Source organism: Ascidiella aspersa, chromosome 3 (assembly GCF_963924565.1).
Source record: "Ascidiella aspersa chromosome 3, kaAscAspe10.2, whole genome shotgun sequence".
Classification (NCBI taxonomy): Eukaryota; Metazoa; Chordata; class Ascidiacea; order Phlebobranchia; family Ascidiidae; genus Ascidiella; species Ascidiella aspersa.
In genome coordinates this window covers 15,980,280-16,008,153 of record NC_139449.1, presented here as the reverse complement: position 1 = coordinate 16,008,153, position 27,874 = coordinate 15,980,280, and the positions used below count along the sequence as shown (strand labels likewise).

General features: G+C 35.3%; 1 protein-coding gene and 1 pseudogene across 1 annotated transcript; both read right to left on the bottom strand.

The window, feature by feature from the left end:
• Positions 1 to 435: 435 nt before the first annotated feature.
• On the bottom strand, positions 436 to 20,687 carry LOC146160398 (DNA polymerase delta catalytic subunit-like). The gene is made up of 21 exons (XM_083383445.1): positions 20,586 to 20,687; positions 19,539 to 19,819; positions 18,344 to 18,458; positions 16,505 to 16,673; positions 15,892 to 16,106; positions 15,649 to 15,818; positions 14,777 to 14,907; positions 14,600 to 14,714; positions 14,093 to 14,218; positions 12,692 to 12,868; positions 12,337 to 12,522; positions 12,122 to 12,255; positions 9,744 to 9,891; positions 8,906 to 9,139; positions 8,517 to 8,692; positions 8,223 to 8,352; positions 5,194 to 5,312; positions 3,788 to 3,927; positions 3,064 to 3,230; positions 688 to 785; positions 436 to 594 (listed from the first exon to the last, which is right to left on the bottom strand). Exons 1-21 carry the CDS (start codon positions 20,653 to 20,655, stop codon positions 498 to 500), a joined length of 3,198 nt encoding a protein of 1,065 aa, XP_083239571.1. The 5' UTR covers positions 20,656 to 20,687; the 3' UTR covers positions 436 to 497.
• LOC146160399 (uncharacterized) lies at positions 10,808 to 11,410 on the bottom strand (annotated as a pseudogene).
• Positions 20,688 to 27,874: the final 7,187 nt, after the last annotated feature.

The following is a 27,874-nucleotide window of genomic DNA, read 5'->3' as shown; positions in this document are numbered from 1 at the left end:
TTTAATGCCAACATCATGATGGTGATTACTGCTGTTTAACAGCGCTCATAAAACTGCTGTTTTTACAGTGCCCAAAAATATACCTACAAGCGGAAAGGAAGGTGCCTCGAGTACTTTCAAATGTTAAATTTTTTGGGTTGTGTGACATCTATATTTCTAGTTACAATGTTATTAACTGCCGATAGCAAAATTTGGTATATGTAAGTATATCAGAGACTTGTTTAACAAAATCTGCAGAAATAACTTAATTCAACAAAAACTGTCCTGTTAAAATGGCTATTTTGGGTTTTTATACTTTTAGTTCATATTTATGGCAATTTAAAGTCTTCATATAATGCGGCTAGCATGCACTCAAATTATAGTTTTAGGTTTCGTTATTTTTTTTTAACTTTCTACGCTAAAACTTAAAGTTTCAGTAACAAACTTGGACGACTTCTCCATTTTTTTTAATAAAGTTGAGAGTAACAAGATGTATCAAAGCACGAGATTTTAAATTTTCACCACGATGGAACACCAAATCTTTTCATGATTCCGCTTTGAGCCCCAAGGTCAAGTCGCACCTTCTTTCTCATGTAAAAGATCGGGCAGTCACGACTGCAAAGAAATATATGCATAATAAAAAAGCATAATAAAAAAGCATAATAATGAACATATTAATAAAATGTCGATGAAAATCAGTTCGTTTACCTGGTACATATTACATCTTCGTGCAAGGAACCCTGACATCGTTGACACTGCGTCCACAGACGAGAAAATTTCTCTTCTAAAACTGAGAGTTTGGCAATCTAAAATAGTAGGTTAACTTTATCAATTCGAATGAATTTGATAACTTTATCAATTCGAATTTTTTTTTAAATAACCTGAAACACATTTTAAAATATGCACAGGAGATGTTTTAAAGTATATTATTCAAACGTTTTTTGGTCAGGCGTATAGTTAAAATAGTCAAAAAGTAAGTATTATATTTTTTCAAGACTACATTAGAAGATCCGCACAAAACGTTAAAAAGATCCGGAACCGGATCGCGATCCGCCACTTAAACATGACCGTTGTATGGTATACTCATCATTTTACCACAAACATGATTATCAATTGTTTTTTTTAGGTTCAGACCTGACATATCCAACATTAAATACATGATGTCGGTCTGTCTAAGGAGGGATTCTTAAACTTTTTAGGCCGCACCCCCATCAATATAAACATCGTTGGCTTTCTTTAGCCAAACATTATTTTGGCAATGGTATTATGTAAATCAGCATCTATATCACGTTATAAGTTGTTTGTTATATCATAATTATGAACTGTATAGGGGTAAGTTACAGACGTAATATTTGGGCATGGCCTGGGGGCATGACATTTTCTAAAGATGATGTTACAAGTCAGAAAACAACTAATTACAAAGAAGCCTGCAGATCTCGGGCGAACTAGTTTTTAAATAGGCAACAAAGGGCAAAAAATACGTCTTTATAATAAAATGTGGCAAAAAGATAGTTTAGGGGACATGAGATAGTGCCCCCTTTCCTGGGTAAGCTCTTCAGGGGCGGGGTCGCCCCTCAGTTTAAAACACCCTGGTTTAAAGCTTTAACGTCCTCTAGACCAGAGGTTCTTAAACTTTTTGAGACACGCCCTCTTTTACAATTTTAACAAAACTAGCACCCCACCTTGTTTCAAAATCAAAAGAGATAAAGCAGAACAGCAATTTATTTCCATGTAAGTTGCATTAATGCGAAGGATGTAATGTTTTTTGGATACTAAATGTTTAATTCGAGTATTAGTAGCAGGGAAATATCACTTCGTCATAATGTTTAATCATAATTCATACAGAGTTTGCCAATTTCTCGCACCCCTCTTGTGAACCTCACACGCCCCCCAGTTTAAGAAACACTGCTCTAGACCAGTGTTTCCCAACCTTTTTTACACTAGTGCCCCCTTGGGCTCAGTATTATTTCATATCGCCCACCTCTTCTTGCTTTACAGTAGAGTGTTATAATACTAATCGTTGTCTAACATCATATTGTCTTCACTTTCGTTTCGATAAGCTTTCAGTCATAGTTAAGGCTGTCTAACATACATTCACTATTGGAATTTATACATACATTATTTCACCAGGTTATGTTATTACCAGGAAAAAATCATATCTTTCTGCACCAAGACTTTAAATCCTTTTCTAGTCGCGGGAACCAACCAAACTCATAAATGTCACTGTGGGCCGCGCAAAATGTTAACTAAGAAAAATGTTAGAACAACTGTGAATCAGGCGGGCCTCGAATTTTTTTATCCATACTAATAATGAAAAGTGTAATACTGTTTGTTAATGTTTTGAAGTCCGGGCGCACCTGGCGAGCGAAGCGAGCGCCATATTTTGGGGGTATAACGGCATTTCATTTTAATTTCCTGCTAGTTTTTATTACATTGGTGAAAAAATAAAAAATGTTAAAAAATATATGTCTAATATTTTTGAATACGTTTTCCGTTTGTCCGCGACACACTTGGCAGCCTTCCACGTCCCAACGGTAAAGAAGCGCTGATCTAGTCCAAAGACAGCATCAAAACGTAAACAAACTGGACGTAGAAAGATCATTCGCGCAGCGCGAAAATTTTTCGCCCGTACTAAGTTAAAATAATCAAAAAGTATTTAAAATGGACTCGTGTCTAGTTGTCAAACAGTCGGCGGGTAGAGGGCCGTAGATTGGCGACCCCTGCTTTAAATATACAAACATTTTGCCGCGTATAAAACGGTGAAACGCAACAACAACCAACAGCTTTACATAAGGAAGCCAATTATTACGTAACAATGGTCGGGAAACTACTACAAGTTCGCAGTACGGAAGTTGCCATTTAAGGTTAAAAGTTACCTACGTCCTACAGTGCTGTTTGTTACTATTTTTATGTGAACTTTTCATAAAATTTTGATATAAGTACTTTCATGTAACGCCCCCTTATGTGCGTTCAGCGCCCCCCAAATCATGAAAAGACTCAAAACGCCCCCTTGGAACTCGCCAACGCCCACAGGGGGGCGGTACCGCCCACGTTGGGAACCTCTGCTCTAGACGGTCCACAAACCTCTTTCTGGTAGATCTGAGACTCCCTCGGCTCGCAATGCTTACACACCGCACCATCATGTGGCAAGATAGCTTTACATCCAATGCAAGTACTTCTCTTCTTTGCAAACGCCATAAGACCTCCAACCTTAGACGCAACTACCTTCTTCACTCGAGTGTGATCCCCCTCTGTGAAGCATAGTGATTAGCAGTGTTCTTCTAACGAAGATACAAGGGATTCCCAAGGACAGTTAAGGAATCTTACTATATGCCAAAAATGTAAGTTGTCAGCAACAACATACTATTTCTGCCACATTAAGCTAATGCGACATAATTTTGTTGACGGCGTTAACGCCATCAGTCGCACAAGACGTATCACCGTGAATATAACCTTCGTTTTAGACGCAAACATGCTTTCTATGTATCACAACACACATAACCGTGTTTTTCAATCGATGTGGCTAACAGTACATATAGGAGTACATATAGCATTTTCTAGTTTACAATGGCACTCCTTTAATAACCGTACCCACGATAATAATACATAACTTGAAATAAAAACGTTGCAGTTTTGTACTATCATATCAGACTTGGCACAAATTGGTGTATTTTTTAAGTGAAGTACTCTACCTGTCCACAGTCTTACAGGATTGTCTATGGACAGAGTTAAATATAATATTTTAAGTAAAAAGTTGATGTTTACGTCCAGATCATAAACTTTAATGAAATGAGGTCACGACACATACTTAATAAAACCGACTGTGCTTTGGTCTCTCCCAAGACGGGCTCGAAGATCCTCAGTAAAGGCAGAGAAAGCTGGTGCTTTAAGTAATGTTCGGTGTCAATTTGCAAGTTGTTTTCCAAAACGTAAATTGGATCCTCCGACCTAGAAAGACATTCGGCAGTTACTAGGACAGTTAAAGAAATTATAATTCGATGGGTGAGACTGGTTACTGCTAAGTGTAAAACGCGTACATATCGTAGGCGCTAAAAATCACAATCTTTTGGTAGTGCGTAGTTTAATAGACCTCACACGCAAAACGACGGACGCCATCGAGATGCAAGTCGCGTGTTGCGAATACAATAACTGAAAAACACGCTACAAATCTTTCCGAATTCGCACACAAGAGAGAGTTTGTGGTTGGTGAGCGCCTACAAATCGTGGTCGCCTACGTGAACGAATCTTTGAAGAATTCGCATCTAAGGCTTAAAGGATGGCAGACGGCTTTGACCTTAGTTTTTCCGTTTAAAGAAAATGTAAAAGAACAAAAAACATTGTAATTTTGTTCTTACTATCCGTCTAGTTTATTTTTTAATCTGTATGTTTTTTTCAACAACAGAATCTTGCCCTCCAACAAAACACATTCCGCCGACGATATAACCATAAAATTTAATAAGCACAAGAAGCGCACCGTTTCCAACAAAAATCAGCCAGAAAAGTATTAAAAACTTCAAATGTGCATTTCGACAGATGGGTGGCATCTTGTTTTTCATACCTTAGTGAATGATTTTTGTTCGAAACAGTGCGCTTCTTAAGCGTAACCTTTTTGGTTGCAATTAACATTCGTATATTATATTTGTTATACGACAAACGATGCTGTTAGCTGCAGTAAAATACCGTCCATGGCTTGTTCCTAAAATGTTTTTTTGGCAACAATTTTTTGCGCAATAAGTAATTTCATAACAACTGAAATGCCATGTTCCCGCGGGTCCTTCCAAAAAGCTTTTAAATAAACGAAATATAGAGAATACAGAGTCCTTTGAAAATCGGTATCGTTTTATAAGCTGCGTTGCGTTTTGTCGTAAAACTCAATGGGTTTTTCTAGGTAGTAAAGTCTGCATTTAGAAAGAAGATTATTGCGTGCTCTTACTTTAATTAAGACAATTGCGCTTAAAAAATTAATAAGGACATATTTATTTTTTATAATTTTTACAGCTAATGTATTAATCGCAACATCCAAGTTTAAAGTTGTGGCAGCCGGCTTTATTAATATTGTACATAAAATATATTAAATCTTACTTGAGTAAATAAATCAGTAAATGTGAAAAAAATCAAAAAAATCAGTATATGTGAAACTAAAATGTTGATGCCAAAATCAAAACACCCTGATTAAAAAACAAAGATAACTTTTATGAAATGTATTTCACTTACTTCAGATAGGCAGCCTGCCCTTTTGCGCCACAAACTATCACAAATGGTACCCGATCACCGAGCTGTGGGGCGCTACCCGCATCCCTTTTTTTCATCCGTTCTGCAAGCTCCACGTGGGCCTGACAAATATTAATAGAAAACACGATTGTATCAAAAAATAACTTTTAAATATATCATTTCAGAAGGTTGTCGCCTTCCACAATCTTTCAAAAAGGTCATATTTAATGCCCCAGGCGTAACCGTAAAGATGTGTAAACATTGTTTTAAACTTTTTTTAGTCATTCTTATATAATATGTAGTTGAGATAAATATTGCAAATAGTTACTTTTGGGGGTGGAACAACTATTGTATAATAGTATACATCAGGGCTGTTCAAATGATTTCTGCCATGATCCACCACAGTCAAACCTGACAATATGATGATCCACCAAATGCGAATAGTAAACATATTGGACACGCTTTAATTTTTATGGTGCTTTATTTATGTAAATGTACCCTACAAAATATTGATAACTTTGTAAAAGTCAAAAGTGAAGTGTGCTACAGCACCAATATTGTTTCAGTGAGAAAAAATGAGTTGGTGTAGACCAGGGGTCGGCAACCTTTTTCTAGTAGCGGTTCAACACCAAACTCAGAAAGATCTTTGTTGGCCGCACAAAATGTTGAGAATTGTTATTAAAATGTTAGAAACAACTTACTGAGAGTTGTGTTATTAAAATGTTAGAACAACTTTTAATCAGGCGGACCTCGGATCTTTTTTTTTACTTAAAAGTGTGTTTAATTACATTTAACGAGGCAGTAAAATGTTGGCGCAAAGCGCGAATAAAGGCGTTTGTTTGGTTTAAAACTCGAGCCCAAACGTCGTCATCCATACTACTAATGAAAAGTGTAATAAAACTACTTTGAAGAAACGCGATAACTTTCATAGTTAACCTTGTTTAGTTTTTGTTAACCTTTGCAAGTAGGGTTGCACGTGGCGAGCGAAGCGAGCGCGATTTTTTTTTTAGGTATACCGGCATTTCTTTTAAATTTCGTTTTTATTACATAAAATAAAAAATGTTAAAAAATGTCAAATATTTTTGAATACGTTTTCCGTTAAGGGCAACGAAGCGCTGATCTAGTTCAAAAGACAGCATCAAAACGTAAACAAGTTGGACGTAGAAAGATCATTCGCGCAAAGCGCGAAAATTGTTCGCACTTACGTTTAGTTAAAATAGTCAAAAAGTATTTGAAATGGACTCGTATCCAGTTTGTCAAAGAGGCGGTGGACCGAATGAATTACATTGGCTGGGCGCATCCGGCCCCCGCAGTTGCCGACCCCTGTTTTAGACTTCAGGTTTTACAATAGCATCGAATTAAGACTTTCTGTCGCTTACTGATATCCTCAAACGCTCACAAAGATTAGCATTTGTGAGTCTCGTTCTATGCCGGATTTTTTACAAAATTCATCAACACTGACAATTGGTATTCACATAAGACACTGTAGAAAGTTTATTTTTTCAAGACTACATTAGAAGATCCGCACAAAACGTTTAAAAGATCCGGAACCGGATCGCGATCCGCCATTTGAACATGGCCGGTATACATGATAATAAACCTGTCTTTAGTTAAAAAAAAAAAATACAAACTGTATTTATTTGTAGATTGTTTGTATGCCTGCGTATTTGCGCTAGCGCGTGCGCTGTGTAGGTAGGCCCTAAGAGTAAGGGGCGCATCCAGAAGTCCAGAGGGGGTGCCGGAATTATAAATTAGGGAATTACCCTATTTTTCTGCTGACGTTATTGGCGTCATAAAAAAGGGATACCCTAAAAATAAACGGTCAATTAACGTCCAGAGAAAGCGAACCTATAGACCCAAAGCGAATAGGTGCGTCGTCGACACTTGTCAGGCGCCAGCTGTGAAACCGCTTAGTGCACTTCAGTTGAAAACCTAATCAACGAACGCAAAATCTGTGTGATCGATTTTGGTACATCCACAATTACACTATCAGCAACACAGTTTCCTAAGTTCTAAGCACGGCACTACGCTAAATTATTTCGCCAGCTGCAATACAAGATCGTTTCACCGAAGTATAATGCCACGATTACCGCAAAACCTGTACCGCCGCTGTGCGCCAAGTCAGCTAAAATGCAAACTGCGTTTGACGGCAAACTAATTGCATCAACTGCACACACTTGCGGTATTAGAACATGCTTATAGAGAATAATTTTTGAGGTTACTATCATTTCACAAAGATGGGGACTCTGAAAGGCGCATGACAGTCAAAGTTTGACCACTTTTTTGCTTCAGGTAAATAGGCCGTTGTTACACCAACACCGGATATTAGCGCAAACTCGACAGCCATTAACTGCGCTTAGACGTTTTAAGCGAGAAAAAGGGATCATGGCTTGATTTAGTGTTGTAAATTGTTACTGTCTTTTTTATTTTGTACACATAAACTCCTGTTTAATTGCAAAATTTCTTCCGCGTACAGAGTAAACTATTGTATTCACTGATTAATTATCGAATGCACACTTGACGATTAGCCCACCTGAACGAATATAGAAAGGAGTTCCACGGAGAAAAATGTCCAGTATACGGTCGACCCAGGTGTAAACAAGGAACGACAGATAGCATTTTGCGTTTCATTTTGGTTTCATTAGGTTAAGGTCACCACCCCTGGATACCACACTGCTATAAGAGTGGCCGCCACATCTGCCCAGATTAACCTCGCGTTGTTTGTAGCTTAATTAGATTATAAACGCTGTGTTAATATGCTTTGATGAACTCTTTAGAACTAAACAAATATTCTCAATATTATACATGACACACGTTTATCCCAACAACAACATCGTTTTACACCAGTGGTCCGTTTGGTCATTTAATTCTAACATTTTGATTTTTTTTAAGTTACGATTCAACAAAACAAAAGTTTCTAAAGTTATGATTCAACAAAACACGATTATAGTATTTCAAACAAGTTTTTCGGACCAAAAATAACGATTTATTCATAATATTCAATGAATATTGAATAACCATATTTAACTTACCTGCTTCGCTGCGTACTCCTCCTTAGTCTTGGTAAGTTCTTTAGTGATAATCAACTGTGATATATCGATCCTGTTGCACAACAAATCTGAGATCACTTGTTTCGCGTGGTCAACCGCGCCATCGGGATCTCTGCCAAAATGCAATGGAAAAATGACAAGTCTTATTACAGCAATCAACACAGTCATCAAGTAGTAACGATTTTTTAGTAAGTGGAAGATTGAGTATAACTTAACGGATAAAAAAAAACATCTATTTTGGACAACGTGTACATTTGCAAAATTAAAAAACTAAACCTGTCGATAAGAAGTTTCTGCAAGCACGTGTTAATCAGGTTGGCAGTCAGTGGCGCGTTGTCTCTTCGTACGGTCTCAATTCCTTTGCAGTCCATCTTGTCGTGCTTTTCAGCACTTGATGAAAAATAAAGACCAGCATATCTCTTCTTGTTGATCAGCAAATAAGGGAAATACACCTGTGTCAAAGTGGTTGCATTGTGTGTTTTCGAGCATATATTGTTAAGAACGAGTAGTAGCTGGTTTCCGTTTGGTCACAAACATTGCTAAAAACGCTGATAAAGGTATTTTGTCGACTATATCTGTAATAGCTATAAAAAAAACAAATAGTATTTTTAAAGTGGAAATCGAACAGGTTTGTACAAGTTAAAACCGTTAATTAAATAAAATACCTTCTCGAATTCGAGCTTAATGGGTTGAACGAACTTTTCAGACACGAACTTGGCAGCTTCATGCCCCAACTTCATGCTCTCAGCTACTGTGGAAACTCCGAACTTTACCATCACAGAGTCCGTGTCTCCGTATATCACTTTAGCGTTGTGTTCGTAACCATTATCAACTGTGTATTGCGACTCGACGTGCTGCTTGGTCTGGTCAATCATTAGTCGACCGAAGGCAGTCACACTCTGTGAAAAAAATGTACTAGGATTGTAACCAAAGTACTAGGATTTGTAACCAATTCATAAATCGAATCTTAAGTTATGTAAGTCTGTCAATCATGATATACACGCCTAACTAGGAATACAGCGGTGAAGCCTTTTTCAAGTTGTTACACATTTATCGGGGTTAATATGGAATTAAAATTTGCACTCGATAATCGGGCGGGTGTCTACCAATCAGCAAGAGCGTCTGCCAAATAGATAAAACTAGTTTCTTTGGGAGTAAAATATTGGGACATTGTTTTGACCTGTTCTTGTTAAACTTTATAGGATTTGTTCACTACTACCACAAAGATGCATTTAAAGCAAAACTGGCACGAACGTAATATGAACTTCGTGACAACGAAGAATGTCGTTTCTTGAATGATTTCTAGATCGGTACAAGTTTAGTAATGTGTACTGTATAACTAACACTCTAAAAGATACATGGCTCTAGATGTCCATAATGCACAAAGTGCCTCCCTGTCGCGTTTGTTTTTCTAAGGTGTCAAGAAACCAAAAGGTAGAGTTAACCGTCGTAAATACCTAACAAATATTTGGTTGACGAAGAATCGTTTTATTAATAGTTTACCCCAGAAATTTCCAAGCACGGCAGCTTTCCGACCTGGGCCCCGGTAAAGCCGTACACAGAGTTGCAGCTGATCTTTAACGCCAGCTGGCGACCGTCCAACACGCTGCGTTTAAAGGGGTCGGTCTCCACTTTCATCATTGCCTTTGCACTGAAACAAAAATATACCAGATACAAATTTAACGCCTGTAGCTAATTTCAATTGGATGCAATAGTCACGAAGAGCCCATAGCATAATGTATTTGTTTTTTGGTTTAATTTAGGCACTTTTGCATAACGTATCTCAGATGAAACGTAATCTGGGAACTTTTCTATTCCTTCGGAGCTCGAAAAAGTGTATTTAGGGCACTTTTTTATTTGCACTGTAGCTGGAATAACTTCATTTTGGCAGTTTTGGCCCTTCGTAGCTGAAATAAAACTAATCGAGATACTTTTTTCGCACGTAGCTCAAAAAAACTAATCGAAGCTCTAAAAAAAGTAAAATTTTCGGTTGTACGTAGAACAAAGAATGAGCGAAAGATAAAGACACAATGTGATTACCTAGATGAAGAAGTGCTACATATATCTATTCTTTTCCACATATTAAATACAAAAACTGCTCCATTTATTCGTATTTTTATCAGACTCTCCTTGAGTCTCCTAACATATTGCAATTTGTGAGACTAATCTTCCTATACCACCGTCCACCAGTATGCCTAAGCCTACACAAGAAAGACGACAATTTGTGAAAAAAAAACAGTTCTCCATGCACAAGCTATTCACATTTCTAGGCCATTACTTTTTAATCCAGTGTTGAACAGCGACCCGACTATCCCAGTAACAAATAAAGCAGGGATACTTGGTGTAGCCACCTTGATGTCCTAAGACAAAGTTGACCATTTTCAAATCTATGCATATCTTCCAGTTATGCTCACTATAAGAAATTCTTCAGGAGCATCTTTACACTTTGGTAGATTGATAGTGCTCCTTTAAAACGATTATGAGGCCAATTGGAACACAGGCAAACTTATTTCCGTTGTGAAGTAGCACACATTTCAAACTTTTTTGGAGCTGTGAATGAATAACCTTCATTCTTCTGGTTTATATTCAAGTAGACCCATAGATAAACGAAGTCCTTCGATGTTATTACAATACAGAAACAATCTTCTTAGGATAAAAACTGCATTAACATTTCTCCTCTGACCCGGTAAAACGTTATGTTTGTTGCCGAATCAAAAATGTTACAGAGGCGAGAAGACAGGACTTCAGACACTTCTTTAGATAAACCTAAATCACGAACTAGGTCGTTTAGCTGATCTTGAGTAAAAGGCTTCGGTTTACATTGCATTTATGAAGATGTTGAAGAGTCGGTGTCACTGCAGTTGCTAGTATTGCCATCTTCGTCTTCCACTACATCCAACATCGTAGCTTTATCCGAAATCAAATCTGGCAGGGACATAAAAACGGGAACAGGAATTTCAGGGCAGTGTGCAACTGACCGTAAAGCAGAGTCAATGTTGGGGTAGTGGCATGACTTCTTCTTGTTTCGGTCCAACCTGGCACGTCATTCATGTAAAAATATCAATCATCATGGCGATTCTTAGGCTCACGTATGTTACTGCTTTATGGGAGAGAGAGAGAGTATTCTAAGGCCTGTTTTACCTCCCAAGCGAGACATTTGTACCAGACATCTCAACATTAAGGCAAAATTAAATAGCTGCTTCACATGGCTTCAGCTTTTATTAACTCGTTGCTCACTAGCATACATTTTTCATGGTATATAGGAAAAGGCCATATCTCAAAAACTAGAGCCAACTCAGAAAAAGTAATGGCATTTTCGGACTCAGAACCCCCCATATAACCCTAAATCGATCTAATATATCATGCCTTATGAAAAAATTTTTTTTTTGTTGACAATTATTATTTAATTTTTTTTTTTTGGGGGGCACCATCCCCCGTAAGCTCATGGCCTATTTTACACAACAAAAACAATACGCGTCTGTGTTATTGTCCTTTTCCTAACTTGTGAATCAACAATCGTTGAGCAGCTGTATATCTAGGCAGAGGAATAGTTTTTTTAACATTTTATTTTGGGAAGTTTGGTGCGTTACACCGTAATGAAAATCGCTATGTAAAAAACACCTAGATCATTGTACATCACTCAATCTTCCTCCGAACTCCAAAGGTATTTTTATGTGATAGTTTTGACGCAGTAACGTTAGCGAATTATAAATATTATAAACCTACAGGGTCAACGGCCCGAAGCAATGTACCTTTTTTCTCCAACAACATACACGACGTCAGTTACTCATAAGGATATCAAACGATACACAACAGTTTTTGACACCTAACTTCCCACTTTTAAGAGCAAAATACAAATAACTTATCAAATCAGGGCGTACTTTCTTCGAGCAGTCAGTAAACTGTCCAGGATCTCTGGAAGAAGCCCCTTCCTTACACTTGACTTTACAAAGTAGTCACCGGATGGCGTTTTAATGTAATCGTTTGAAGACAATTTCTCACGTTCCTTACAATTCTGCAAAAGAAATGTGTACATTTTTAGTGGTTTTACATTGTTCAAAAAAATAGAACGGCATTAAGCAAAAAAGTACGATACCTTTCTCAGTAGCGTAGTGTAACACAGATTGTGTGCCTGCATAATCGAAGGGTACAGTGATGAGAAGTCGAGGGTAGCTATTGGTATATTGTAGTAACCCTTGATTGGCTCAATAACCGTGGCACCAGTAAACTCATCATTGTTGCTGGTCGGAATCACTGGCATCAGGAGGTCGGCACTTGTCGTCTGAGACATGCATTTGCAGTTGAGACATGAACCAAATGAAGACCCATTATTGTAATTTTGGTCAAACATGTGGCTACTATAATGTATAACTTAATCAGTTATTACAAATGTCACAACTTTTAACTTCGGAGGAGTAAATCCAATTACAGGAAGTATTCCATAGTTTTACCTTACGCAGGAGTTGTGAAATAACTTTGATGCTTTGACCCCTTGTGAGAAGGTAGGAGAGTGGAACTCCAGTTACACGGGCCATCTCCATATAATTGATGATAAACATGAGCTTGTCAAGCAGGCGAATTGGTAGGAGGGCATCTTTTAAGCAATATACAGCAAGGCGCCGTCTTGACTGTGTAAAATGTATTGGTTAACCTAGTCAAGTCGGTTATCATTCTCCTTTAACCAATAAGGCTTATACACACTTTATTTTAGTAATTTTTATCAATTACTGTTAAAATATAATACTAGACGAAATACCCGGCGTTGCCAAGGTTAAAAAGAATATTTACCGGTTATTCGTAAGATCTTCGTATATGACATAAATAATGCAAACATATTTTTTTAAATGTCATAACAAATTTGCTTATGCCTAAACGTTTGAACTGAGTGTCACTAAATAGAAATTTCAAATCATGTGATGTGAAGTCGGTTAACTATAGCGCACAACACTTGGCTAAGCATGCAATACATCTTTTAAGTAACGAAAACCCGTGACATTTGTCACTTGAGAATAACTCCCAAACGTAAAACTTTAGGTTGCAGCAGCAATTGCTTAGACTTGCTTGATAGCGTCATGTTAAGCAAATACGCAATCCCGGCGCTAAACTGCGTCAAACGTGAGAAAAATCCTCATTGAAAAAACAAATGCTTACTGTTAACTACTGCAATAAACGCAATATTTCGCGAACTCTGCGAAGTATTGCGTGGGTAAACACATTGTAAGAAGTCATTAGGCTTTGGCTTCAATCACTATCGCTAATAAACGGCTTAAAAATAAAAATTCAATTCTTCGTAAATTTGTGAACTCTACCTAAATTTTACGCGTAAACAGGCATCAATAAGTTCCTAAACATAATAGTCTTAGTTGGAAACATTAAAATTTTACCTTACTAAGGAAATATAATTACTTTTATTTTTTTTGGACTATCTTTTACTTAAACTCCGCCAAACACAAAAACTTCTAAATATACCTATATTAAATTAACTAACGCTTGGGGCCTGGGATACGTGCTTAAACACAATCTTGGTAAGTGACAAATCACTGAAACTCACGACCTTTGGTTCACGAAACCAGTTCTCTACCACTGAACTAAAGCGGCGCAACGTCAATGCTGCTCGAATTTCATATTATAATCATCACCGACTGTGCGAACATCTTGCCACACACATACACACATCTTACATCTTACGTCTCACAAACTTTCTCTTTTATTATGTAGATATATATAAAAACAGTGGTTTCTCAAATGTACTTTTAGGAACTGCATTTGTTTGAAAACACATTTATATTTATTTAATTGTAATACATTTATAAAAGTTGCTAGCTCTTCATAAATCAGACAGTGCATCTCACTTGTGCATTTCCATTCTGTAGCTCCGTGATAATCGAGTGATGAACGTCTTCCTTTTGTTCGCCAAGAAAATGGAAGCTTACAGCATTAAGAGTATATGATCGCAACTTTTGCTCCCGTAACAACGCCTGTGTGTTGGCAATACAAGGGTTGTTCCATGCTTAATTTTAAAGACCAAAACCAATGTTTTTAGACTTTTACAAATTGAGGAACTTCACATAATATAAAAATAAAAGACAAGGCCTTCTATCATGAGCAGTTTCCAAGATAAAATTTTTAAATTTAGGGCTTAAATATTTGTAGAGTAGTACTTCTTAACCTTTCTCTATTGCGCCCATTTCGTTACATAAATGAGACAACATAAAAAAACAACAGTTAGATGGTACTAAACATAGAAACAAACCAAAAAAAAGAGAGTACAATGTGGGTCCCATGTGGGCTGCGGGGTTCCATGTTAAACATTGCTGTGGACTGTATCTCTTAGAGACCTCATATAATAAAATTATTACCATAAGTACATCGAACTGAACTCTTCCTTCCATGTTAATTTGCTTAAGGTCGCGACTTCCCATTTGTTTTGACTGGAACTTAGTTTCCTTAATTTTTGTTACACTTGACTTAATTCTGAAAAAAAAGGTCAAGTCTTGGTTATTTGGCTGATGTATGATTGGCACACAATGACTAACCTTCCTAAGAATGGGAATTTTACAACTTTAAGGTGACTTGCTCTGTTAATAAGATAAGGCAAATCAAAGTTTTGAATATTATAGCCTGTGACAATATCAGGATCCACTACAGTGATAAAATCACAAAATGCCTGCAAAAAAGTTGATAAAATATTATACTAAATATACTACTGTAGTACTTTCACAAGATAATTCAAAAAAGTATGCCAGACTGAATTCTGAAAGTATACTGTGGATAACAAAATTGTTGTGCAGTCAACAAGAACATGTCAAAAATTTGTTTGTCAAATTCAATAGTTATCTCTTAATTAAGGAAGTATTGACAGAACACTTGTATGGAATAAAAGTTACTAACCAGCAGCAAGTCTGTTTTGCCATTATGGATAAAATAAAAACCAAAGTTATCTTTATAGTGCACAACAAACTGCAAAGCATAACTAAATTGCCAGGAAGCCAGTATCACAAGCTGAACTAATTCTTTTCCAAAATTTAGTATTTTATATGCCTTCAGCTTGCCATTTTAAAGTAACAAAGCAGAACTTATTTTATAAAAAATAGCTAAAAACAAACTAGATGTAACAATAGGTAGCCGCAGTAGGATAAATTAAATTAAATGGCAGTTTGATCAATTGGCGAACGTAATGTGAAATAATACATGCCTTCAATACCAATAAACCTGTTAAAACAACAAAATACAATTTGTTGGTTTAATTACTTGATATAACCTGTTAGGGCTACATAAATAGGTGCGTGGTCCAAATGTTGTAGACTTTTCTTTAAATAACTTACAACATGATTTTAAACTAGCAAAGTTGATCTCAACAACAAAATTATTTAAATATTAAACCAATAAACAAAAGTTTTTTTTTGACCTGTAACAAGTCACTTTCATTCTTGAATGAATAAACTTGTGAACCAACAATCGTTGAGCAGCTGTTCAAAGTGAATATGACACGGATGAATGCATCTTCCTTGCTGCCCTGGCATTTTACCATTGATGCAATTTGAATTACAGGGTCTACTTCTGGCACAGGAAATATACCTACACAAAATTGAAATAATATAACTTAAAATGTCATATAATTGTAAAGTAGTTGCTTTTGGAGTTGACAAACCTTTTCTTCCAGCGCATTCAATGTCAAAACTTAAAATTCTCAGTGGAGCAATTTTTTGCCAGTCGCCATCTGGCGCATGACTAATAAAAGAGTCCCAAATAATATCCATTTCAATTTGTGCAGAGGAAGTTTTGTTGTTTTCTTCTCGAATGTGATATTTTCCTGCATTGAGTTCAATCCAATTACACCCTACCATGTTGGTGTCAGTCATAAATCTGTTGAAGCAAATAGCATGTTTTAAAAATATATAATAGTAAAAAAGGACTGTATTACTAAAATATTCTAGATGATAAAAATATGGGTAATGACTAGCAATGTAAGAAGAATATCTACGTATTTCTAAAATACGGTTTTGAATCACATTAACAAATCCAGAATAGTTAAATCCAATATTTTTTTTCTAAATTATTACTATTTTGTTTAATTAACGAGAGTAGCCCTGCTTGCCCGAAAATCGATGACATAACACTGAATTTTAAGCAAGCAGTATAAATGTTTCACCACAGTGATCGCCACTTATTAAAAAAAGTCCTTTATACAACTATTTTGGAGTATTGTTCAATTTTGTTTAAACTATTTAAAACATATATATATATATTATATAGAAATGTACCTGATTTCAAAATCTATAAAAGATTCAAATGCTTGGTAGCAGTGTTCAGGATAAGTACTAGTTCGAAATCCAGTTTCCAACATTCTTTTGGTAGTTGCAACAAGCCTTGGAACAGCAACTGTGATTTTTAAATATGTACCCAACCCACTGCTACTGAATCCATACATATCTGGAACAATAATCAAGTATTTATTTTTATATTAAGCAATAATCCATGACATATTGTTAAAATTAAGTAAGTTTAGAGTGATTTCATATTAAATCAACCAATTTAAATGACATTTCTAACCTGACCCTTTTCAAATGACAAAATAACCATAAGTTTCAAATTTTATAAAAATCGGTCAAATACTTTTTAAGATATCACACTTTGAAATTGCCATGATTTTGTCACTTTGTGGCAATATATATTTCGTGTTTTTGCTAATATCTCACCCATTTCCCATTGGATTTCTACAATTTTGGGCTCTTTTTGAAGGTAAGGTAATGCCTAACTATTTATAAATCAGAAAACTAGTAAACCTATCTACGCTCAGTTTAAAAGGGAGTCTATAAAACATCATTTCAGGTAAATACCAAGGTAGTGTTAAATTAGGTCTAGTACTAATAATTATATTAAAACAAATAAGAAAAAAATACATTATGCAATCTATTTAAAACTACCTATTGAATAAATGTGCACTGGGGTAAGCATTAAAGGTAATTAGATGTAACCACAAATATTAAGTCATTTAAAGAAAGACTCAGAAATGGTCTAAATACTTATTATGGTATTGCTGAAGAGATAAAAAATCATGCTGGTAATATTAAGAAAAGTAGCATTGACATTAAAACAAATTTGCATGGATTTGTGCTATTCAGTTCACATTACGTTTCTGTTAGTAAGGTTTATAGTTTTGTCACATTTAAAGATTGCTGAAGGGTAATCTAAATGTATTTAGACTTGATTCTAGTTGCACAATAATGTATAAGTTCAAGTTGATTAGGCAAAGCAGAAAATTATCTTGCAAATGGTTAACATTCTAAACCAGTGTGATCCTTCAATACTTAAAATAAACTACATGAGTCTGCCATGTGAAAAACTTAAAGATCCATCATTTACCCTCCCTTTATATTTAGTTTTTGTATTGTCGACCATATCATATATTATTTGAAGGGAGTCATATTATTTGAAGGGAGAATCATATTATTTGAAAGGGAGTATGTACTACAGTCTTAATGATTGTTCAAGTAAAACATGAAATTGAAACTTTTTAGGATTAAATGTAAATTTATTTAAATATATATAATGGATAATCAAGTCTTTTACAAGGGACAATGATTGATTTTTCAAGTCTATATCAGAGCCTGCAAAAAGATGGTTCAGAACCCAGTGTCCTAATTTGTCTATGTGGCTCTCACTGGAATAATTCTAATCCAATTTCTAAATTGCTTGTGTGCTCTAAATCTGGTTCTTATGTAATTCGGATTGTAGCAAAAACGCTACTTTGTCCTTTAGAATTTTTAGACTCTCTCAACACAAAAAATTCAAACTAAAACCTTAGGTCAGAATTACATGGAAGTGATTTTTTGAGTTTAAAAAGCATAGGCCATCCTAAAATGTATAAAACTTAGCCCACAAAAAAACAGATTCTTCCTAACTAGTTCCAATTCTAATTGAAATTTTGTTTTTCAAAAATCCAGTAATTCTATTTCTAATCTAATTTGAGAAAAACTGAAATGGTCTAATCTTAAAAAGCTAAAATAAATCTAGTTGTCCAAATCAGCCTGTGCCAAACTAAACGCTGCTAATTTACAGCTTTATACAAAATGAGTATACAAAGTTAAACAGCAGCTTACTTTGTTTTTGAAAACATTCCACCTTGAAGACAGCTTTTGTTACTTCCTTATTGCCACGCATTTCTTTTAATACCAAGTCATTCAGGCATTGTCGAAACTCTTCACAGTGTATTTCCTTAAGATCAACATTTATAGAATTAAATTATTAAGTTAATCCAGTATTTTCAAAGTGCCCAAACTATTAAACACCAAAGTGCCCAATTTATTAAACATAAAAGTGCCCAAATTATTAAACTTTTAACTGCCAAATAGGCAAGAAAAACTTTTTGAGATCTTCTTAGCGATGCGACATATCACATAATCGTCATCAAATACAACAACAACAATCACGTTTTTAAATTATCAGCTATAGCATGCAGCTTCAGCAAACTTACATAGAAATGGAACGTTGGGAACTGGTGTTTAGGAGTCCACAGCTTTTTGATTTTGATTAAAATAAAGCATGTGGCTTGTGTCTTCCCTTTTTACAATGACATAAATTCAGGCTTTTCATTTAGTCGACCGATTTCAGACATAACAGACAACATAGTTTTTGGTTGTGTATTAGTTTTGTGTTGTAAAGTTTTAACAAAACAGTAAGCTTGAAAGTTTTAACTTGCAAAGTGCTTTTTTTAATTTTTAAGCTTAAAAACACATGTAGGTAGACTAACTTATTTATACTTCTCTCTGGCGGTATGTAGTTCCAATGAGGGCAATATGTAGTTAAAAATAAAAGTAACTTGGGCACTTTTTTCTGTATGTAGCTCACTAACACTAATTGGGGCACTGAGACGACTGGAGGTTGAATTTGTAACATTTAAATTTTTGCTTTAAACTTTTTTTAAAAAAATTGTGCACGGGCCCAAAATTTTGTGCGAACAAATGCATACCAGGAGATGTCAAACTTTTTAGCCAGTGGAAGACTAAAAAATAAAAGCAAATAATGGCTAACTTTTTACATAGCATTGAATTTTGCCAAACTGCCTAACTTTACAACCATGCTAGCTACATGTTAGTCCATTAAAATGGTAGTATGTAAATACTTTAAAATTATCAGTTCTCTCATGGATAGTGTACATCTTGTATGTCTTGCATGTTTCAATAAATGCCAATTTGTAAAGCAAATAGGTCATTTGGCAAACTTACATAATGTTCAACTGAAAACTTGACAATCTTGCAAGGCACAAAGTGTGCTGCAGAAAAGTATAACGCCTACCTTGAAACCAGTCATTGCTTTGACAAAAAAATATGGCAAAAACCCATGTACATGGCAAACAACACTGTGTCCCTTTGTTGTAAGACCAAACATTCTCACAACAGGGGCAGTTCCACTTTCAATTATTGGCATGCCAGCAACTTGCTTGTCATCCAAGTAATGGTCTACATCTAGTTGCTGGAATATGATTACATCTGTTGAAGGATCAAGACATTCTAATGATGGACGTTTCCACTGAGAAAATTCAGAAGAAGATAATCCGTACAGGAGATTTGTTTCGTCTAAATACAAAAAATAGTTTTTAGCCAAATAGTTATTTTTCTGTAGAGGTGAAAACAAATCATGCAGAAAAACCATCAATATTTGTTATCAAAAATGGTGTGATTTTCCTTTTTCTCACAAAGCCTATTGATATTTCGGTTAATTAAAGATTTATACTACTATCTATCCAGAAGAACAATTTTAGTCAGGGCAAAAAATTAAAATTTAGTTTTTAATTAATATACAGGCTTTAATTAAAGTAAATTTAACCAGGGCTGGGGAGCCACAGTAAAACAGCATTATTTCAGTCTCCAGCTCAAGAGCCACCAAACACAAAAACAAGGCTCTGGCTCCAACTTCGGCTACATAGATGTATTCTTAAAATTGCTTTAGGACCTTTAGCACAGGCACATAAATTACATTTGTCACATTAAACTGTTTAGTGATTTTTATTTGAGAAATTTAATATTCTTTTAAGCTAAAGCAATAAAAATTTAATACCTTCCACTCTATACATTTCTAGAATGGTTCCGACTGAATAAAAATGTCGCCAGCTCAACAAAAATATTAAAAATAGCTCCAACGCTCCGCAAATGGAAAAAAAATTGTCCTAGCTCAAGCAAAAAAGTCTGATTCCGGAGTTCCGGCTCCCCAGCCTTGATTTCAACTATTTGGTTTGTGCCAACATTTTGTTTGAGTAATGATTTTTATAGATTGAGACTGGTAGTATTAAAGATGGTTTATTGTATTTTGCTCAAAATAATACAAATCACTACTGTTGCTCACCTTTTTCCTCATGACGAATCTTTTTTGTTTGTACAATATTTTCTTGATCACTTATTTTCCTCTTATCCATACTGTTGCTAATATATATTTAACAAATAAAACAACTATAAAAAATACAAGACAAAACATCACAAGTTAAATTTGCAAACTAACTAGTAACTATGCATATTGCCGGAATGGCGCCCTGGTTGTTACCCAAACATTTTTTTCTATATAGTGAGTGTAATGCTAAAAAGTGAACTCTTCACAAATTTTGTCCGTTTTAGAAAACATTGGTGTGTTGTGGCTTTAGTATCCAAATCATTTATAAAGATAGTAAATAGAATTGAGCCTAAAACAGAGCCTTGAGGGACTCCACTCAACACTTTTTTCCATTTGTGGAGTTTTTTCCATTAATAACAACTTTTTGACGTCGTTTTTTTAACCAATTAGCAATCCAGTTTAAAACCTGTCCTTCAATGCCAGATTCTCTCAGTTTGACTATTAAACATTTATGTGAAACTTTGTCAAAAGCTTTAGAGAAGTCTAAGTATATTGTATCAACTGAGTGACCTTCGTCGATATGGGAAGTGTCATGCTCCAAATGTGTGAGGAGGTTAGTTAAACAAGACTTTCCAAATACAGAGCCATGTTGGGATGTATTTAAAATATTATGTTTCGTTAGGTGGTCACAAATGGCTTCTTTAAAGAATTTTTCCACAATTTTACTTACACAAGATGTCAAACTAATAGGTTGTTAGTTCTCCTTCATATTCTTAGGCCCCTTTTGTGTATGGGGTAAATATTAGCAGACCCTCAATCTTTGACTACTTCACCTGTTTCTATGCTATGATTGATAATGTTGAGTAAAGGAGGTGTTATGATGTCACTTAATTCCTTTAACATGTAAGGGTGTATGCCATCCGCTCCAGGGGCTTTGCTAACATTTAAAGATTTAAGTTCTGATCTAAGCTTTTCTTCGCTAATTTTTAGTGAAGAATTGGGGGGCTCCTCTGATCCATCATCTGTGAAAACAGATGAGACGAATTCGTTGAATATATTTGCCATGGACTCATCACTAGTTTCATATCCTTGATTGTTGAAGAGGGACCCTATCGATTCTTTTATGGTTAATTTACTTTGAGCATACTTGAAGAAATCCTTGGGGGCTTCTTTGATATTCATGGCTATTTTTTTCTCGAGGTTAAATTTATATTTTCGAATCATATTAGTTAGATTATTAGTGGCTCTTTTATACTGATTATAATCAAGTTGACAATGGGTATGTCTGTATATTTTCCATTTCCGTAGCTTCTTGTTTCTCGCTCTTTCAATCTGTTTGTTGCACCATCTTGGTTTATGAGTAGACTTCTTATTCCTAAGGGGAACAAACAACTCATAAGTTCATTTATCTTTTGGCAGAACAAATTCCATTTGAGTTCAACAGTTGTTGAGGAAATTTAGCAACTTTATAGTTTCTAAATTTATTATTTGAAACACTTTTCATAGTGCAAACAGGTATTTGGAAGGATATCATATTGTGATCACTATTACTAAATGTGTCGTGAACCTGAATATTCTGAATAATATTTTCCTCCTTAGAAAAAACAAGATCTAAAATACTGTCTCCCCTTGTGGGTGACTTTACATGTTGAAACAGATAATTATCCAACACCATATCCAAAAAGTCTTGACCTTCTGCATCTTAATGATACAAATCCCAGTTAATATTTCTAAAATTAAAATCTCCACATACAATAACATTTTTATATTTGTCACATTTCTCACTAATGTTCATCAAGTAATGGCCATTGTGATTTGTTGGACTTCTGTAGCACAAACCAACTACAAGTTCAAACTTGCCTACTTGCATTTTGACCCAAATACTTTCATCCAGCTGAAGTTCATCCTCTGTTAGCCTTTCAAAAATGATAGAATCCCTAATATACATTAGACACCCACCCCCTAAAGCAGTGGTTTTCAACCTGGGGGTCACAACCCCCGGGTGGGTCGTTTGCCTTTTCTCTGGGGGTCGCGAAGACGACAATCAGAAATAAAAACACTATTGCTAGAATGCGAATTAATTAGCTTAAAAAATTAACTTGTAATGATAGTAAACGTTCAAACAGTGAGCTGCCAGGAAGAAAGGTGCGAGTCAGAATTTTATTTTAACAATGTAGGCTTGCTATTGAGTTCCCGGTATCAATCAAAGATACACACTTAAGTTTACTAAAGAACTTTAAGTGAAAACTTAAGCCTATAATTCAAGTTTCAATTGTTTATCTTCAGACTCATTAAAGACAGAAATCAAAAGCAAAAAACTACTCAGTTGTGACAAGAACCATATTTATTACATCACAATAATGATTATTACATCACATTAACGATTAAACTAAAGTTTAGTCAAATAGTGTTATCGAATAAAAATCTTAATGCGGCAATTGCAGGCTTAAACTGTAACTTTATAAGCTAGTACATATACTTTTTTCGTTAATACGTATAGTTTAACCAAATTTACGACAATCGGTCGAGAAATGTGATCGTTTTACCAATTTAAATGTGACTCTAATTTACTTAGGTCAATGTATCATTAATTCAAAATTGAGGGGTCGCGTAAGTTTCGAAAACTGGAAAGGGGTCGCGACAACAAAAAGGTTGGGAACCACTGCCCTAAAGCATAACTGCGATCATTCCTCAGTATTTGGTACCTAGGAAGTGCTATAACCAGGGTTGCCATCGAAATGGACCCAAAAATAAGGACAACCAAAAATTAGATTACAAGCCGTGTCATATCACATTCCATACTTTTGGCCAAAAACAATCTGCTCCAGCAATTTATCAAGGTTAATGGTTTGTTTTTCAGTCTACTCCTATTAATGTTGCTTGAAGAACGCTATTTTAAAAATCCGACACATAACAAGATCGACCAGGTGAAATGTGGCGATCGAACGGTAGATCGCGATATAAGTGTTGGCAACCCCTGCTTATAGCTTTACTGATTTAATCGAAGTGTCGACTGCACTGCACCCATTTCTCCATTAGGCTATCAACCACTTCGCAAAAAATGCTGCCTTCCCCGCACCCTACTCTGCTGTAGCCTAAACAGCAGAAACCTTGTACTGCTGTTTACTGCTAAAATGTTGCCAACTACTGTATCCGGTATTGGAGCCGAAACTGCTGTACCACTGCCCTACCTATCTCACCACTTCGAAGTAAAATTCTGAGACTTGTACGCTACGGGAGTATCTTTTCATTTATACTGTCATAAAATCTCCCCGCAAAAGCATAATTTTAGAATATTATGCAAGACCCGATACCAAAGGAAAACGAATCGAAGTTTAGTTGAAAATAAGACAAAATAAGGACGCAAGTAGAAAATAAGGACATTTCTTAGAAATAAGGACAATTAAGTTTTATAAGACCTGGACCTTTAAAATAAGGACAAATCTTAGAAATAAGGACAATTAAGTTTTATAAGACCTGGACCTTCAAAATAAGGATGGTATGGCAACCCTGGATATAACAGTATCTTCTATATCGGTATGTAGCCATGATTCAGTAAAGTATAAAGCCGATATCATTTGCACACGCTAGAACTTCAAGATCTCCAATTTTTTTAACGATACTGTGTGCATTAAATAATAAACAAGATGTAAAACAATCTTTAGTTTTTGAGATTAGTCGATTTAAACATGGTGGTAAAGCACTGGATTGGACAGCTGGCAGAGTTATTCTACCAGATGTAGTTTGGCCTTTTTTATGATCACTCTTTCACTGTTTGATCTTCGAGCTTTTAGTTGCTGCCTTAGATTTAGATTATAATCTTTTTCCTGCTGCATTTTAGTTAAATCAGGAGATATAAAGACTTCACTGTAATGAGAACTTTTATGTAGCTGCTTTGACTTCTGCAATACTTTGCTTGAAAGCTTAACAACCATTATTGGTTTTATGTTGTGACTTGATCCTTTATTTTGAAATACAGAAACTGCTTCTATGTTATAACTTTTTATACCCAAACCATCTTCAAAAATAATCTTTACTTGGCTAACTTGGTCAGCCACATTATTTTCTGGATGCATACCTCGTATTATTAAATTTCTTTCCTTAGCTGCTTGATATGCAATTTCTTGGACTTCTGATTTGAGAAGTGATGATAAATCATCCAATTTGTGTATACTATTTGCTGAAGTCTTATGATCCTTAACTGTGATTCATGCTCTACTAGTGTGTTTGAATTAATGTTAACCTTCTCCTCTAACCTATTGCATTTTAATTCCAGTTCATCTTGCTTTGTTTTAGTGTTTGAATTAGTTTTAAAACATCCCCTGCTTTATCATTGCAAAGATTACAGAACCAATGTAAGGCATTATTTGACTTAGACAAGACATTATACTCATCCTCAGACAGACCCGGACAACATGTTAGATGAGACCACAAATTGCAGTATTCACATTTTAGAGCAGAATACTTTGTGACATTTGCCACATTTTTCCTTACATAACCGCTTTCTTAACATTATGCAGATAATTAATTTTAAATTCTTAATATACACTCATTACACCTTAATTCGAATAAATTGAACTAGGCTATTTACATGAACAGAAAATCAGCTCAAATCGACATATAATCACTAACGGGTGCAAGCGTTAAAGATTGATCCAGTCAAATATACACCTCCTGAGGCTATTAAGCCGACTAAAAAGTAATTTAAATGGATTTCCAAAAAAATCATTTAAATTAATCAAAACATGGAAAATTAAATGTAATACTACCACCACCCAAACGCTACCGTCAACCCTAACCCAAATCATAATTAATCACGTATTGGTGCAGGCGTAAAAGAGCGATGCAGTCAAAAAGCGGCGCGCCAGAGACGCCATTTAGCGTACAATGTCACGGGCCTAGTGAATTTGCAATGAAAAATAGCCGTTTTTGGCAAATGATTTCAACCTAAAAAGTTGGCGGCCACAAATTATGAAATTCATTCGGAGATAACTTTTTACTTCACATTGTTTTTAACATTTTCGTTTGACAAATAGCACATGGCGATCCCTCAGACAACCTTGCGATTCACCTGGCTGTCGCGACTCCCAGGTTGGCGACCACTGGCTTTGAAGATTTGGACAAATTTCCCGCCAAAAAATCACAGATGTCAGTTCAGCAAAACATGTTTTTTTTTATAATTATTTTAATGCCGTTTACCACAACGGTTTTCCTCACCAATTTGTTTGCTAATTACAGAAATTAACATATTCTGTAACTATTACTGTTTTTAGGCATAATATATTTTTAAGACTACATTACGCAAATTTTTATTCCAGTTTCAACAAAAGTAAGATCGATTTAAAATACTTCCCGAACCGATATTTTTTTTTCGTAAGCAAGGATAAGCTATAGACCACACCTGGGCAAAATAGGCCGACATTTTCGCGCTAATTTGTTAACCCATCTGTAACTCTCACCATGAAGTCAATACAGCACAAAAGTAAAAACAAGCGCGACTTTTAATATGCTGGGTTAACATATATAACATATAGCCTACCACTCTTTTTTTTGCCTATTCAAAATACTAAAATGCAAATTGTTTTTGTGCTTATTGTGAATCTCACCTGTCTTTAACCCGAATGTTCACGCGTCTTTAGCATACTTACAAACGGAGCCTATACTGGGGCACTCGTTTAAACGAAACTTTTTCAAACTTAGCCTAATGTTTATAAATGCATTTGTATAACAACTCGTACAGAAACGTGTAAGAGAGAACAACTTGCAAGCCAGAAAAAATAGATTTTTTGAGAATATATACTTTTACTGAACCGAATAGTCAACAGTTCGACTCCTTGGTTTTATATTGGTTATCTTTTTTACAAATAGCCGCTACGATGAATGATCACGCAAAAATGGCGATAATTTTGTCTAAAAAAGTTTTTCTGCTACACGAAAAAGTTGTTTATATAATTTGCAAAATTTTATGAGAATTTTTGTTTAAGCAGACAAATAATTGAATTTTATTCTTTAAAATCATGAAGATAATTGAGATAACTTATACTACGCTTGCCACTTAAATGTCGCTTTCACGTATGGTTTCACCTTTTAATGCAGTGGTTGCAAAACTGGGGTTTGTAAGAGTTTGTGAGGGATCTCCGTGCACTAAGAAAACACAATATAACCTGAAAGTTTAGAAGTAAGAGGAGCAGGAACAACCGCTTGTCCGAAAATTTTGTTAATGATGTTTGCTTAGCCTTAAAGCAGGGGTTCTTAAGCGTTTTTCACCGCGGACCCCTAAATTGTTTTTTTTTGCTTCGCGTGGACCACGGTAAGCAAGAAATTAAAACAAAATGACGTCATAAATTGACGTCGTAATACAAATAGACTGTAGAAATCTGCAGTTTTCAGTCCACAAAGTGTGAAAAGGAGAATAGAAATAGAGACATTCAGTGCAAAAACGTTTTATTTTTAATTAAACTCTTTCCTTAGAAAAAATGATTATACCTCCTAAATATAGACTAATATTTCAATTTGGCTTTCACGGACCCCTAAGGGGTCCATGGACCCCAGTTTAAGAACCCTTGCCTTAAAGGAATCAATCTTTTTTGTGACGTTACGATTACTCTTGTTTTTAATTAATAGCCGAAGTATAGTAACGTAGCTATGCAGCGAAAGCTATAATGACATTTCATGAGTCTTACCAAAAAGAATATTTTTTATATTGAGAAAACAAAATTGTAATGTAACATAAGGCATGAACCAGAGCAGGATAATGCCCTAACCTACGATTTCTTGCAATTTGAAAATCCATCTAGTTGATGCATTTTTTGCCATTTTTAACTAAAAAAACACATTTTTATACTAAATTTTTAGTTGCATATTTGCGTACGAGTTTACTCAAGAACAGCATTTTTTTAGTATTTCTTAAACTTAACCCCTCGTTGGTGCCGTAGCATAAATATGAGACTGTCTACATTTAATCTTCTTTTTCTCTTTCCACTTGCGCTTTTTTTTAAATGGTTTTACTACCACTTTAATCTGATGAAGCATAGTTGTGCGAAAGCTTGGCAATGGTAGGCCTATAACTCAATTTATTGTCAGTGCCACCTCTCTAGTGTCTCATTATGCTCCAGCAATATGACCGAGATTTGAATACGGTAACACTAGTGTTGTTAAAATAGCATATTCAGGGTTATGCAAAGAAAATCAACCTGAATTTATTACCCACTTTGAAATTTAATTAACCACTTCGCATCCCGACAAAATTCAAATTTCTACTGGTATCTGTTATATAGCCTAAACTTGAGTGTGCTTCGAAAGCGGAA

What these genes read in the sequence shown, in the direction of transcription:
- LOC146160398 (XM_083383445.1), bottom strand. Translation starts at nt 20,655, where the DNA reads ATGGATAAGAGGAAAATAAGTGATCAAGAAAATATTGTACAAACAAAA. An exon ending in AAGCAATGACTGGTTTCAAG is followed by an intron (nt 18,459 to 19,538) that starts GTAGGCGTTATA and finishes GTTGATCTTAAG; the next exon opens with GAAATACACTGTGAAGAGTT. An exon ending in ATGAAAGTGACTTGTTACAG is followed by an intron (nt 14,908 to 15,648) that starts GTCAAAAAAAAA and finishes ACTTTTTTGCAG; the next exon opens with GCATTTTGTGATTTTATCAC.